The sequence below is a fragment of the Vanessa atalanta genome, chromosome 28, assembly GCF_905147765.1.
Source record: "Vanessa atalanta chromosome 28, ilVanAtal1.2, whole genome shotgun sequence".
Classification (NCBI taxonomy): domain Eukaryota; kingdom Metazoa; phylum Arthropoda; class Insecta; order Lepidoptera; family Nymphalidae; genus Vanessa; species Vanessa atalanta.
The window spans coordinates 3,126,572-3,142,355 of record NC_061898.1 but is presented as its reverse complement, the minus strand read 5'-3'; the positions used below and the strand labels follow the sequence as shown (position 1 = coordinate 3,142,355).

The 15,784-nt window shown below is 41.9% G+C and overlaps 7 protein-coding genes across 7 annotated transcripts; all 7 read left to right on the top strand.

Moving 5' to 3' along the window:
• The first annotated feature begins 1,082 nt into the window (after positions 1-1,082).
• On the top strand, positions 1,083-1,599 carry LOC125074783 (histone H4). Its single transcript, XM_047686205.1, has one exon. The coding sequence runs from the start codon at positions 1,171-1,173 to the stop codon at positions 1,480-1,482; it is 312 nt and encodes a 103-aa protein (XP_047542161.1). The 5' UTR covers positions 1,083-1,170; the 3' UTR covers positions 1,483-1,599.
• A 1,141-nt stretch (positions 1,600-2,740) lies between these two features.
• LOC125074734 (late histone H1-like) lies at positions 2,741-3,635 on the top strand. Its single transcript, XM_047686151.1, has one exon. The coding sequence runs from the start codon at positions 2,752-2,754 to the stop codon at positions 3,544-3,546; it is 795 nt and encodes a 264-aa protein (XP_047542107.1). The 5' UTR covers positions 2,741-2,751; the 3' UTR covers positions 3,547-3,635.
• A 1,040-nt stretch (positions 3,636-4,675) lies between these two features.
• On the top strand, positions 4,676-5,141 carry LOC125074756 (histone H2A). The gene has a single exon (XM_047686176.1). The coding sequence runs from the start codon at positions 4,742-4,744 to the stop codon at positions 5,114-5,116; it is 375 nt and encodes a 124-aa protein (XP_047542132.1). The 5' UTR covers positions 4,676-4,741; the 3' UTR covers positions 5,117-5,141.
• Positions 5,142-6,013: 872 nt separating this feature from the next.
• On the top strand, positions 6,014-6,549 carry LOC125074769 (histone H2B). The gene has a single exon (XM_047686189.1). It carries the CDS (start codon positions 6,099-6,101, stop codon positions 6,471-6,473), a length of 375 nt encoding a protein of 124 aa, XP_047542145.1. The 5' UTR covers positions 6,014-6,098; the 3' UTR covers positions 6,474-6,549.
• Positions 6,550-8,337: 1,788 nt separating this feature from the next.
• Positions 8,338-8,738, top strand: LOC125074787 (histone H4). The gene has a single exon (XM_047686209.1). It carries the CDS (start codon positions 8,426-8,428, stop codon positions 8,735-8,737), a length of 312 nt encoding a protein of 103 aa, XP_047542165.1. The 5' UTR covers positions 8,338-8,425; the 3' UTR covers position 8,738.
• A 1,266-nt stretch (positions 8,739-10,004) lies between these two features.
• LOC125074740 (late histone H1-like) lies at positions 10,005-10,899 on the top strand. The gene has a single exon (XM_047686158.1). The coding sequence runs from the start codon at positions 10,016-10,018 to the stop codon at positions 10,808-10,810; it is 795 nt and encodes a 264-aa protein (XP_047542114.1). The 5' UTR covers positions 10,005-10,015; the 3' UTR covers positions 10,811-10,899.
• A 3,723-nt stretch (positions 10,900-14,622) lies between these two features.
• On the top strand, positions 14,623-15,088 carry LOC125074754 (histone H2A). The gene has a single exon (XM_047686174.1). The coding sequence runs from the start codon at positions 14,689-14,691 to the stop codon at positions 15,061-15,063; it is 375 nt and encodes a 124-aa protein (XP_047542130.1). The 5' UTR covers positions 14,623-14,688; the 3' UTR covers positions 15,064-15,088.
• The last annotated feature ends 696 nt before the right edge of the window (positions 15,089-15,784 follow it).

Below are 15,784 nucleotides of genomic sequence, written 5' to 3'. Positions count from 1 at the left end.
CCATTCCGATCGCTTCGACGAAGACGACGGCGACGAAGACTGTGACGATGGCGATGACGATGCAAGCGTGTGCGGCGCGTAAATCGCACGACAAAAAGCCCTTTTCAGGGCTAACATAAGTTTCATAATAATCGAATATATTCGTCGTCGTGCGTTAATTTTTCCTTTTAAAATGCTACGACGACGAATAAAATGAGTTACAAGTTTCGAAAGATACGACGAATATTTTCTATATTTATAAGAAGCGTATATCGGTATACCTATATATATAAAGAAAAAAAAAAAAAAAAAAAAAATAGTTGTTATAAAGAAATAATAATAATAATGAAATTATACGAAAGTATCCACATACCTTTATCATAGAGAGAATAGCACAATTTTTTTTTTTTTTCTTTTTTTTTTTTGTTCATTTCACAAACACAAACAAAAAAAAAAAAAAAACAATAACAAACAAACATACATACATACATAAACATATATATATATATATATATATATATATATATATATATATATATATATATATATATATATATACATACACATACAAACAAACTGACCTACCTAGATCATATAATGCATACACTATAATTTTATCTTTATCATTATCGCACACGAAACACGAAAAGGACACGCGACCCGCGCGCCCGACTAATTTCACTTTAATAATATTTAATTTTTATTTCATTTCTTCCTTTCTTTATTCAAAAACAAAAAAAAAAAAAAAAAAACTAAATTTTTACTTCATTTTTCTATTCGCATTCGCATTCGAATAAAAAAAAAAAACCCCGACCCGCCCCGCCCCGCCCGACTGCCCGACATCATTCGTCGTCGTAATCTTAATACTATACCGTATACACTGATAACAAACAGAAATTTAACAAATTTTCAATACAATCAAACAGAGCCAGAGTCTCTCTCGATACCACCGCACCGATAGACGCGACTACGTTCCGAGTATAAAAAGCGGACGGACTAACGCAACTGTTTTACTGTTCACCGCGCTCTCGAGCCGTACGCACGCGTATTAGTTAGTCGAGCGCTTATATATCAGAGGAGCGCGGAACGACGAGACTACCATAAAGTGATCGTCTCCGATCGACAGCGGACGGATTTCTGTACGTCTTTCTTTGCCGTTCAGAGTAAACGAGACAAACCGAAGACAAGAAAATGACCGGTCGCGGTAAAGGTGGAAAGGGTCTGGGGAAAGGAGGCGCGAAGCGTCACAGGAAAGTGCTCCGTGATAACATCCAAGGTATCACGAAACCGGCCATCCGTCGTCTCGCACGCAGAGGCGGTGTGAAACGTATATCCGGTCTGATATACGAAGAGACTCGAGGTGTCCTCAAAGTGTTCCTCGAGAACGTAATCCGCGACGCCGTCACCTACACCGAACACGCGAAGAGGAAGACCGTCACCGCCATGGACGTAGTGTACGCCCTGAAACGTCAGGGACGTACTCTCTACGGTTTCGGCGGTTAAAATGTTTTCGATGTTATATTTTGTAATTAATTCAAAAATTTACAAATATAATACTGCGAAAACTATAAATATAAAAAAGGCCCTTTTCAGGGCCGCATATGGATCTGTTTATATATACAAAAAAAAAAAAAAAAATACTCGTTTCAATCGATCAATGACGTCTTTTCATAATACATATATAAAAATACAATGAGTAAGAAAATTGTTATGAAATAAAATTAACTTAATATAAATAAACGAACGATTATTGTTCATTATAAATATTTATATATACGACGGATACGTTCGTATCGTATCGTATAGTTAACATAGAATAAATACGACTCTACCATGTATCTCAATGAGTGCATACAATCGATGCAAATATATTTATATTTATAATACGAATGTATTGATATGAAAAATTATATACTATAAATGTTTTATATATGATAAATCGTCCATGTTCTCTCGGCTCTACTTCACGCGCTACGAAAGCGCCGCGAACCTTATATCACACGCCGCGAAGATGCTCGGCGTATCGTAAATGTACACGATTACTGTAGATTATTTTTATTGTTTAAACTCTCTTTCGAAACTCTTATTAATTATCTATCGTAATAGATTATATATTAATATTATTCGATACGAATTCGCATATCAGACTACGTTTCCTCGTGCTTCGTATGCCGACTCGCATAGTAGCGTGTTTTACGAACGTCGACTTGTAACACGCTAAATTTTTTAGTAAATTATCGAATAAGAGTTGCGCTTTTATACATTATCAGTGCGATATCTTCGCTTTCAATATGTCGATAGAACGAAACGTTTAAAACGATTTTAATAGAATAAAATAACTTTTAAACGAGACTCGAGGTACGCGTCTAGAACTATAACGAATTTAAACACGATTCGTACTCATCTACGTCGAACTATGCTACGAATTCGACTTTCAAACGATCGATAGGTTCAAGAGGTATCTTTTTATATAATAGAATGATCAAAAAATACTTTACATTATATAAATATCGTATTCGAAATGATACCTGTTAGTGAAAAGTTTTAAGCGTTCGTACGAGAAATTGTCTAGCGACATCGCGGTTCTCCTTACGGTATTGCTCGGACTCCACTTACCACTAGCGACCTCTCCGCCGCGTCGACCTCCGATATTACGTATTATATACTATACTATCGTGGATCACGTACTACTATTAATATTTGTCATTCTAGTGATTGTGAAGTGTGAATTTATTAAATAAAATAAAATAAAATAAAATAAAATAAAATAAAATGGCCGACACAGCTATAGCAACCGAAGCGCCGGCACCTGCGACCCCTGCGAAGAAACCGAAAGCGTCCGCGGCCGCCGCCGGTGGCGCCGCCGCCAAGAAACCGAAGGCGAAACCTACTCATCCTAAAACATCCGAAATGGTGAACAGCGCCATCAAAGAGTTGAAGGAACGTAGCGGTTCGTCGCTTCAGGCGATCAAGAAATACATCGCGGCTCAATACAAAGTCGATTCTGAGAAATTGGCTCCGTTCATCAGAAAGTATCTCAAGAGCGCCGTCGAATCGGGTGCACTGATACAGACGAAGGGAAAGGGCGCATCGGGTTCGTTCAAACTAGAGTCGAAATCGTCCGCTTCGAAGAAACCGGCCGGTGCCGGAGTCGGAGGCGCGTCCGGCGGCAAGGCCGCATCCTCGGCCGCTTCGGGTAAGTCGTCGAAGGCGAAGGCGACGTCCTCCGCTCCCGTCGCCGGCAAGGGCGGCGCCGCGGGCAAGAAAGCGGCCGCCGGCGGTGCGTCGTCCGGCGGTGCGGCGGCGTCATCGCCGTCCAAATCGAAGGCGAAGGCGACGATAAAGGATAAAAAAGCGGCAGCCGCTAAAAAGAAACCGGCAGCCGCCAAGAAGGCCGTCGCGGCGGCCGCTCCTTCGAAGGCGAAGGGCGCCGCGTCGAAGGCGAAGAAGACTGCGAAACCGCCTACTAAGAAACCTAAAGCCCCGAAACCGAAGAAGGCCGCCGCCGCTACGCCGAAGTCGAAACCGGCAGCCAAGAAAGCCTCCGCCGCCGCCGCTAAAAAGTAAGTCGCCTGCAGCCGCCGCCGCAGCGGTGATAATAACGATGACATCTTTCAAAAGTATCATCAAAAACAAAAACAACAACAAAAACAACATCAACATCATCGACGACATACATTCGTCCATTCCGATCGCTTCGACGAAGACGACGGCGACGAAGACTGTGACGATGGCGATGACGATGCAAGCGTGTGCGGCGCGTAAATCGCACGACAAAAAGCCCTTTTCAGGGCTAACATAAGTTTCATAATAATCGAATATATTCGTCGTCGTGCGTTAATTTTTCCTTTTAAAATGCTACGACGACGAATAAAATGAGTTACAAGTTTCGAAAGATACGACGAATATTTTCTATATTTATAAGAAGCGTATATCGGTATACCTATATATATAAAGAAAAAAAAAAAAAAAAAAAAAATAGTTGTTATAAAGAAATAATAATAATAATGAAATTATACGAAAGTATCCACATACCTTTATCATAGAGAGAATAGCACAATTTTTTTTTTTTTTCTTTTTTTTTTTTGTTCATTTCACAAACACAAACAAAAAAAAAAAAAAAAAAAAAAAACACACACATACATACATACATAAACATATATATATATATATATATATATATATATATATATATATATATATATATATATATATATATACATACACATACAAACAAACTGACCTACCTAGATCATATAATGCATACACTATAATTTTATCTTTATCATTATCGCACACGAAACACGAAAAGGACACGCGACCCGCGCGCCCGACTAATTTCACTTTAATAATATTTAATTTTTATTTCATTTCTTCCTTTCTTTATTCAAAAACAAAAAAAAAAAAAAAAAAACTAAATTTTTACTTCATTTTTCTATTCGCATTCGCATTCGAATAAAAAAAAAAAACCCCGACCCGCCCCGCCCCGCCCGACTGCCCGACATCATTCGTCGTCGTAATCTTAATACTATACCGTATACACTGATAACAAACAGAAATTTAACAAATTTTCAATACAATCAAACAGAGCCAGAGTCTCTCTCGATACCACCGCACCGATAGACGCGACTACGTTCCGAGTATAAAAAGCGGACGGACTAACGCAACTGTTTTACTGTTCACCGCGCTCTCGAGCCGTACGCACGCGTATCGCTCTCTCATATTTGCGTTGCTAAATATTTTTCATTAAATCTCCATAATCATGTCCGGTCGCGGTAAAGGAGGCAAAGTCAAGGGGAAGGCAAAGTCGCGTTCGAACCGTGCCGGTCTACAGTTTCCGGTAGGACGTATACACAGACTGCTCAGGAAGGGTAACTACGCAGAGCGCGTCGGTGCCGGTGCACCCGTGTATCTCGCGGCCGTCATGGAATACCTAGCCGCTGAAGTACTCGAGTTGGCCGGCAACGCCGCCCGCGACAACAAGAAGACCAGGATCATACCGAGACATCTACAGTTGGCGATCCGTAACGACGAGGAGCTGAACAAGTTACTCTCGGGCGTGACTATCGCACAAGGTGGAGTCCTACCTAACATCCAAGCCGTACTTCTACCTAAGAAGACCGAGAAGAAGGCTTAAACACACCGCGTGTAGTGTGACGATGAGACACGGTCGTCGTCATCGTCATCGTCATCGAATTTATAATTTTTTTTTTTTTTTTTGATGACGATACATGCGAACGATCCTACGACCTCGTTCTTCATCGTATTGTGACGATTAAAAAGGCCCTTTTCAGGGCCACAAAATATATCTTATATACATAGAGAAATGTTACCGTTTCCTAAGCGATTATGACGTCTTTATTATCTAATATTATTAGATATTTTACCACACACAAACACACACCTAACGCTCGTTGAACTCTTTTTAGTTCGATTGAACTTGAAGAGAATCACTGCTACTGCTATTAAACACGATCATACAACTCCGACGAAGATATAATAGATATGAAATGAAATGAAATTATTTTATTATATATTTATTTATTTACGATAATTATTACTAATTATTCGATTCATATGAATCAAATCATTCATAATAATAATGTTGTAACAAACGTAGTAGTCGTCTATACAGAGACATGATATATATATTATATTATTTATCGTTAGTAATAGATAATATTTGCCTATAATTTTATTATTTTTCTTCTTTTTATTATTTATTATTATATTTTCTAATAACGAGCGACTCGTATTGCAATCGGAACGACTGACGATCGGGGGTGATGAGGCAGGGGGAGGGCGAGGTAATTTCGTATCGTATAAAACGAGAACCGAATAACACACAAACTTAATTCCATCAATACCCCCTCCCCATCCCCTCCCTCCCCTCTCGTACTCGTACTCGGCTCGGCGTCTCGTCTCTGATTGGTCGATAGAGTTCTCCGTCTGTATGCCGCACCGTACGCGCGAACGCTACGCGTCTCGCGCTGGCCTTATTTAAGCAAAATACCAACGTCCCTAACACCACAGATTCGCTCGTGTTCCCGTACGGTACGCACGTGAATAACACGCGATAAAGTTTCTTAACATTATTGTGAATTTTTATATTCGTAATCATGCCGCCTAAGACTAGCGGAAAGGCCGCCAAGAAATCGGGCAAGGCCCAGAAGAATATCTCCAAGTCAGATAAGAAGAAGAAGAAGCATAAGAGGAAGGAGAGCTACGCCATCTACATTTACAAAGTACTGAAACAGGTACATCCCGACACCGGTATCTCGAGTAAGGCCATGTCGATCATGAACTCTTTCGTGAACGATATCTTCGAGCGCATCGCCGCCGAGGCTTCTCGTCTCGCTCACTACAACAAGCGATCGACGATCACCTCGAGGGAGGTGCAGACTTCGGTGAGGCTTCTTCTGCCCGGCGAACTCGCCAAGCACGCCGTGAGCGAAGGTACTAAGGCCGTAACGAAGTACACGAGCTCCAAGTAAACGAATCCGTAGTAGGACTACGCTACGATTTATGAAGGAGATAATAATAAAAAGGCCCTTTTCAGGGCCACAAAGAGTTTCGATAAACAATAAATAAAGTTTCAAGCGATTTAGCCGTCTCGACACCACCGTATTATTATTATTATTATTATCATCAATAACAATAATACTACATGTTAATTTATTAACATATTTAATCGACTAATTCATTATATACATATATAATAATACACACTCTGATAAGATTCGTAATAATGAACATATACAATCATAGTAATCATATTACTAGTCTTGAATCGAATTTTTTATTAGAGATATATATTTGATCGTCGTAGTTACCTTCCCGCAGAGCTGTAGCGCTGTGTAAGCTGGAAGAAGCCGCCGTACGTTCGATTCCGCCGATCTTCTCATTCATTTCGATCTTGTATCATATATTAAATTCTTGCTTTGTAGGTCGATGATATCTGAAAGAATAATAATATTAATTAATTAAAATATATATAACTAATAATAACAACTCAAACTTGAAAGTTATTATTTTTATTTTGTTTTTACTATCGCATCGCTCAGTGATCGCGTGAGAGAGAGAACGTGCATAGCGTAGAGAGAGACGGATATAGCGAATCGTCATCGCGGCGGTCCCTCTAGCCGTACTCGAACTCGTATATAAGCGAACGTATTCGTTAAAAAATTTTAATCTTTCGACTACGTTCCCTTCGTGCGGACGTGTCTACGTCTCGTTTGTAATAATAAATTTTCGTTTCGTGCGTTCATTCAACGTCAAGGATGGCTCGTACTAAGCAGACGGCCCGTAAATCTACCGGTGGCAAGGCACCGCGTAAGCAGCTCGCGACCAAGGCGGCTCGCAAGAGCGCTCCTGCCACGGGAGGAGTGAAGAAACCTCATCGTTACAGACCCGGTACGGTCGCCCTTCGTGAGATCCGTCGTTACCAGAAGAGCACTGAGCTTCTGATCCGCAAACTGCCATTCCAGCGTCTCGTGCGTGAGATCGCTCAAGACTTCAAGACCGATCTCCGTTTCCAGAGTTCCGCCGTAATGGCTCTGCAAGAAGCTAGCGAAGCTTATCTCGTCGGTCTCTTCGAAGACACGAACTTGTGCGCTATCCACGCTAAGCGTGTGACCATCATGCCTAAGGATATCCAATTGGCGCGCAGGATCCGAGGAGAACGTGCCTAATTGGGTCGTCGTCGTTGTCGCAGTCTTACTTGCATAAGTTTCTTTACTGCAAGTAAACATATTCAAAAAGGCCCTTTTCAGGGCCGCATATATATCTAAAAACAAAGAAAAAAAATTTTTTTTTTTTCCGTCGTACGTTTCAAACTTACAATCGTCACGAAAACAACCTATACTCACAAATAAAAATAATTATTATTATTTTTTTTTTTTTATCAAAATTATCATGAAAACGTTGAGATAATTCTAAATATCAATACCGCACATACGTAAACGTTGTGTATTTTATACTACTATTATTGTAAATAAATATATTTCAATCGAATAGAGAATGTGAGAGGTGTGCGTATGCGATATATCGATCGTTAAGAGCATAATTGTAAATATTAATTAATTATTATTGCAAAGATATCAATTTTGAAGAATACAAAAATATCTCAAAACCCCCCGCTCCCCTCGATAAACAAGACACATACATGAACTCCCCCCTAACCACATCCCCTCGGCCGCCATCCCTACCATAGCTTTTTCGACTGCACGCTACATCTCTCTTTCTATCTAATAGAAACTTCGATATCGCCATCTCTTTCGCACACGGACCGAAAGACACACGTATTAGTTAGTCGAGCGCTTATATATCAGAGGAGCGCGGAACGACGAGACTACCATAAAGTGATCGTCTCCGATCGACAGCGGACGGATTTCTGTACGTCTTTCTTTGCCGTTCAGAGTAAACGAGACAAACCGAAGACAAGAAAATGACCGGTCGCGGTAAAGGTGGAAAGGGTCTGGGGAAAGGAGGCGCGAAGCGTCACAGGAAAGTGCTCCGTGATAACATCCAAGGTATCACGAAACCGGCCATCCGTCGTCTCGCACGCAGAGGCGGTGTGAAACGTATATCCGGTCTGATATACGAAGAGACTCGAGGTGTCCTCAAAGTGTTCCTCGAGAACGTAATCCGCGACGCCGTCACCTACACCGAACACGCGAAGAGGAAGACCGTCACCGCCATGGACGTAGTGTACGCCCTGAAACGTCAGGGACGTACTCTCTACGGTTTCGGCGGTTAAAATGTTTTCGATGTTTTTTATATTTTGTAATCAATTAAAAAAATTTACAAATATAAAATACACTGCGAAAACTATCAATATAAAAAAGGCCCTTTTCAGGGCCGCATATGGATCTGTTTATATATACAAAAAAAAAAAAAAAAATACTCGTTTCAATCGATCAATGACGTCTTTTCATAATACATATATAAAAATACAATGAGTAAGAAAATTGTTATGAAATAAAATTAACTTAATATAAATAAACGAACGATTATTGTTCATTATAAATATTTATATATACGACGGATACGTTCGTATCGTATCGTATAGTTAACATAGAATAAATACGACTCTACCATGTATCTCAATGAGTGCATACAATCGATGCAAATATATTTATATTTATAATACGAATGTATTGATATGAAAAATTATATACTATAAATGTTTTATATATGATAAATCGTCCATGTTCTCTCGGCTCTACTTCACGCGCTACGAAAGCGCCGCGAACCTTATATCACACGCCGCGAAGATGCTCGGCGTATCGTAAATGTACACGATTACTGTAGATTATTTTTATTGTTTAAACTCTCTTTCGAAACTCTTATTAATTATCTATCGTAATAGATTATATATTAATATTATTCGATACGAATTCGCATATCAGACTACGTTTCCTCGTGCTTCGTATGCCGACTCGCATAGTAGCGTGTTTTACGAACGTCGACTTGTAACACGCTAAATTTTTTAGTAAATTATCGAATAAGAGTTGCGCTTTTATACATTATCAGTGCGATATCTTCGCTTTCAATATGTCGATAGAACGAAACGTTTAAAACGATTTTAATAGAATAAAATAACTTTTAAACGAGACTCGAGGTACGCGTCTAGAACTATAACGAATTTAAACACGATTCGTACTCATCTACGTCGAACTATGCTACGAATTCGACTTTCAAACGATCGATAGGTTCAAGAGGTATCTTTTTATATAATAGAATGATCAAAAAATACTTTACATTATATAAATATCGTATTCGAAATGATACCTGTTAGTGAAAAGTTTTAAGCGTTCGTACGAGAAATTGTCTAGCGACATCGCGGTTCTCCTTACGGTATTGCTCGGACTCCACTTACCACTAGCGACCTCTCCGCCGCGTCGACCTCCGATATTACGTATTATATACTATACTATCGTGGATCACGTACTACTATTAATATTTGTCATTCTAGTGATTGTGAAGTGTGAATTTATTAAATAAAATAAAATAAAATAAAATAAAATAAAATAAAATGGCCGACACAGCTATAGCAACCGAAGCGCCGGCACCTGCGACCCCTGCGAAGAAACCGAAAGCGTCCGCGGCCGCCGCCGGTGGCGCCGCCGCCAAGAAACCGAAGGCGAAACCTACTCATCCTAAAACATCCGAAATGGTGAACAGCGCCATCAAAGAGTTGAAGGAACGTAGCGGTTCGTCGCTTCAGGCGATCAAGAAATACATCGCGGCTCAATACAAAGTCGATTCTGAGAAATTGGCTCCGTTCATCAGAAAGTATCTCAAGAGCGCCGTCGAATCGGGTGCACTGATACAGACGAAGGGAAAGGGCGCATCGGGTTCGTTCAAACTAGAGTCGAAATCGTCCGCTTCGAAGAAACCGGCCGGTGCCGGAGTCGGAGGCGCGTCCGGCGGCAAGGCCGCATCCTCGGCCGCTTCGGGTAAGTCGTCGAAGGCGAAGGCGACGTCCTCCGCTCCCGTCGCCGGCAAGGGCGGCGCCGCGGGCAAGAAAGCGGCCGCCGGCGGTGCGTCGTCCGGCGGTGCGGCGGCGTCATCGCCGTCCAAATCGAAGGCGAAGGCGACGATAAAGGATAAAAAAGCGGCAGCCGCTAAAAAGAAACCGGCAGCCGCCAAGAAGGCCGTCGCGGCGGCCGCTCCTTCGAAGGCGAAGGGCGCCGCGTCGAAGGCGAAGAAGACGGCGAAACCGCCGACTAAGAAACCGAAAGCGCCGAAACCTAAGAAGGCCGCCGCCGCTACGCCGAAGTCGAAACCGGCAGCCAAGAAAGCCTCCGCCGCCGCCGCTAAAAAGTAAGTCGCCTGCAGCCGCCGCCGCAGCGGTGATAATAACGATGACATCTTTCAAAAGTATCATCAAAAACAAAAACAACAACAAAAACAACATCAACATCATCGACGACATACATTCGTCCATTCCGATCGCTTCGACGAAGACGACGGCGACGAAGACTGTGACGATGGCGATGACGATGCAAGCGTGTGCGGCGCGTAAATCGCACGACAAAAAGCCCTTTTCAGGGCTAACATAAGTTTCATAATAATCGAATATATTCGTCGTCGTGCGTTAATTTTTCCTTTTAAAATGCTACGACGACGAATAAAATGAGTTACAAGTTTCGAAAGATACGACGAATATTTTCTATATTTATAAGAAGCGTATATCGGTATACCTATATATATAAAGAAAAAAAAAAAAAAAAAAAAAATAGTTGTTATAAAGAAATAATAATAATAATGAAATTATACGAAAGTATCCACATACCTTTATCATAGAGAGAATAGCACAATTTTTTTTTTTTTTCTTTTTTTTTTTTGTTCATTTTACAAACACAAACAAAAAAAAAAAAAAAAAAAAAAAAAACAAACACACACACATACATAAACATATATATATATATATATATATATATATATATATATATATATATATATATATATATACATACACATACAAACAAACTGACCTACCTAGATCATATAATGCATACACTATAATTTTATCTTTATCATTATCGCACACGAAACACGAAAAGGACACGCGACCCGCGCGCCCGACTAATTTCACTTTAATAATATTTAATTTTTATTTCATTTCTTCCTTTCTTTATTCAAAAACAAAAAAAAAAAAAAAAAAACTAAATTTTTACTTCATTTTTCTATTCGCATTCGCATTCGAATAAAAAAAAAAAACCCCGACCCGCCCCGCCCCGCCCGACTGCCCGACATCATTCGTCGTCGTAATCTTAATACTATACCGTATACACTGATAACAAACAGAAATTTAACAAATTTTCAATACAATCAAACAGAGCCAGAGTCTCTCTCGATACCACCGCACCGATAGACGCGACTACGTTCCGAGTATAAAAAGCGGACGGACTAACGCAACTGCAAAAAAATCCCGAATGGCACTCGAGACGTACCAATACAAGGGGTAGGAAACTAGAACAACTAGCCCACCCCATATCATGTAACTTCGCAGTCATTGCACCAACGACACCCACTAGATTTCCGCGTTCAGAAAATCATAAAGATAGGCCAGACGTCCTCGACGTGGTGATCTTGAAAGGCGTGACCTTACAGTTGCGTTCAATCGAGGCACTACCTGAGTTAGACTCTGACCACCGCCCAGTCGTCATAGAATTAGGGCCTGACGAGCCACTTCATCGCCCAACAAAAACGATTGTTGACTGGAATAAATTCCAACAACAGATCCAGTCCATAGACTCACCTTTCCTTAAAAACATCCCAGACAATATTGACTCCGTCGATGTTGCGAAAGCGGCCGCGACTAACCTCACGACTCATGTACGCGACACGATAGATGAGTGCTCCAGGGAAATTCAAATACGCCCTAACGAGCGTTACGAACTCCCTGAAGACCTCAAAGAACTTATCACGCGGAAAAACGCAGTCACGCGAGCGCACGACGCTTTCCCATCCCAAGAAAACCGGAGGAAACTCTGGGCCCTTCAGAGGGACGTCAAAGCCCGATTCGAGGAATTCCGAAACTATAGGGACGGCGATTACCTTGGGGAAATCACGCCATCACACACTGCGTTTTGGTCGATGCCGAGATCTCTCAAAGGCTCATTGCCCACGACAATGCCTCCATTGTTACGACCTAATCTCCCACCCGCAACAGACGACTTGGATAAGGCCGAGTGCTTGGCCGATGCACTAGAAATACAATGCTCCCCGAGCAACCATCCGGTAGACCCCGATCATCTCCTAAAGGTGGACGGGGCAGTAAATCGTTTAAGCTCTATACCACCAACGGACGAACCACTGACTCCGACGTCAGCCGATGAAATCGAATCGATCGTCAAAACACTGCAAATTAAAAAATCTCCCGGTGCGGACCGGATAACAAACAAAGCGGTCAAGCGCTTACCGCAACAAATCATAGCACTTCTAGTGCTAATATTCAATGCCCTTCTGGCAGGTTGCTCCTTTCCCGACCAATGGAAAGAAGCAATAGTCATAGGAATCCCAAAACCAGGGAAACCCAGGAATCAACCCACGAGCTATCGTCCCATCAGCTTACTGAGCACTCTCGGCAAAATATACGAGAGAATCATATTAGCTAGAATAAAGGCCATCATACAGGCCAGACAAATCACAATAAACGAGCAATTCGGTTTTAGAGCCGGACACTCGTGCGTAAATCAGGTCCACCGCTTAACGGAAGACATATTAAAAGGGTTCGCCTTCAGCAAATCCACCTCCACAGGAGCTCTATTCTTCGACGTAGCGAAAGCATTCGACAAAGTCTGGCACAACGGTTTATTATATAAACTGCAATCACTAGGGTTGCCAGTCAGTCTCGTACACATCATACGAGACTACTTGACGAATCGCACCTTCCGCTACCGAGTAGAAGGCACCCTGTCCTCATCTCGCCCCATCAGGGCTGGAGTCCCTCAGGGCTCCGCGCTATCCCCGATTCTGTACTGCCTCTTCACCAATGACATACCGAACGTCACTAAAAAGGTCAACTTAGCCCTCTTCGCGGACGATACCGCACTATACACCACCTCGACCTCAACAAAAGTCATCACCACACGACTCCAATCCGCAGCCAACGCACTAGGCAACTGGTTTAGGAAATGGAGAATCGAGGTAAACCCCGATAAAAGCGTAGCAGTACACTTCACTAGAAATCCCATCTACATCAAATGGAATCAGGGCAAACCGGGAGACATTAAATTATTCAACCAACCGATACCGTGGAAATCGGAAGCCAAATACCTAGGAGTCACACTAGACAGGAAACTAAACTTCAACTCACACATCACCAGAGTCCGAAACAAAGCAGCGTTCGTACTAGGAAGACTGTATATGATACTGTGCGGGCGGAGTAAAATGTCTCTTAGAAATAAGACGACACTATACAAAGCCTGCATACGTCCTATCATGACCTATGCGAGCCCTGTCTTTGCCCATATCAAAGCGTCGCAAATCAAAAAATTGCAGACAATACAAAATCGATTTCTCCGCATCGCCACGGATTCGCCGTGGTACATTCGTAACGTAGACCTTCACAAAGACTTCGACATCGATTCGATCGCGAAACACCTCAAAATACTTTCCACGGCGTATTTTGAGAGAGCCAAGCAACATAGCAATCCGTTGATAGCACAAGCTTGTCAATACACCTCCCTCAGAGGTAATTTACCTAACAGACTCAGGCGACCTATGCACGTCCTGAACGACGAAGACGATAGCTTCACTATCGCAAACGCACCATTAGTAGTAGGGAAAACAACAACCACCACACTACACAATTCACACCCACAGCGTTTCCGCCGGCGGAAACGAGGACCCAGATTGGCGACGTCACGGAGGCGGCCGTGACGTCAGTAAATTCTATCAGTGCTTAAATTCACACCCCACCGACTACGTTCTGAGCCGAGGTGCGATCTCATAGGAGACACCCTCAGGACGAACGTCACTCTCGAGCCCAAAAGGGTTCACCCTAAGGCAGAGTCGTAACACTCGCCCCAACGTTCGGTGACGCTGTAAAGGCCAGTAGGGCCAACAGCAATACTCAAACATGACAAAAAAAAAAACGCAACTGTTTTACTGTTCACCGCGCTCTCGAGCCGTACGCACGCGTATCGCTCTCTCATATTTGCGTTGCTAAATATTTTTCATTAAATCTCCATAATCATGTCCGGTCGCGGTAAAGGAGGCAAAGTCAAGGGGAAGGCAAAGTCGCGTTCGAACCGTGCCGGTCTACAGTTTCCGGTAGGACGTATACACAGACTGCTCAGGAAGGGTAACTACGCAGAGCGCGTCGGTGCCGGTGCACCCGTGTATCTCGCGGCCGTCATGGAATACCTAGCCGCTGAAGTACTCGAGTTGGCCGGCAACGCCGCCCGCGACAACAAGAAGACCAGGATCATACCGAGACATCTACAGTTGGCGATCCGTAACGACGAGGAGCTGAACAAGTTACTCTCGGGCGTGACTATCGCACAAGGTGGAGTCCTACCTAACATCCAAGCCGTACTTCTACCTAAGAAGACCGAGAAGAAGGCTTAAACACACCGCGTGTAGTGTGACGATGAGACACGGTCGTCGTCATCGTCATCGTCATCGAATTTATAATTTTTTTTTTTTTTTTTGATGACGATACATGCGAACGATCCTACGACCTCGTTCTTCATCGTATTGTGACGATTAAAAAGGCCCTTTTCAGGGCCACAAAATATATCTTATATACATAGAGAAATGTTACCGTTTCCTAAGCGATTATGACGTCTTTATTATCTAATATTATTAGATATTTTACCACACACAAACACACACCTAACGCTCGTTGAACTCTTTTTAGTTCGATTGAACTTGAAGAGAATCACTGCTACTGCTATTAAACACGATCATACAACTCCGACGAAGATATAATAGATATGAAATGAAATGAAATTATTTTATTATATATTTATTTATTTACGATAATTATTACTAATTATTCGATTCATATGAATCAAATCATTCATAATAATAATGTTGTAACAAACGTAGTAGTCGTCTATACAGAGACATGATATATATATTATATTATTTATCGTTAGTAATAGATAATATTTGCCTATAATTTTATTATTTTTCTTCTTTTTATTATTTATTATTATATTTTCTAATAACGAGCGACTCGTATTGCAATCGGAACGACTGACGATCGGGGGTGATGAGGCAGGGGGAGGGCGAGGTAATTTCGTATCGTATAAAACGAGAACCGAATAACACACAAACTTAATTC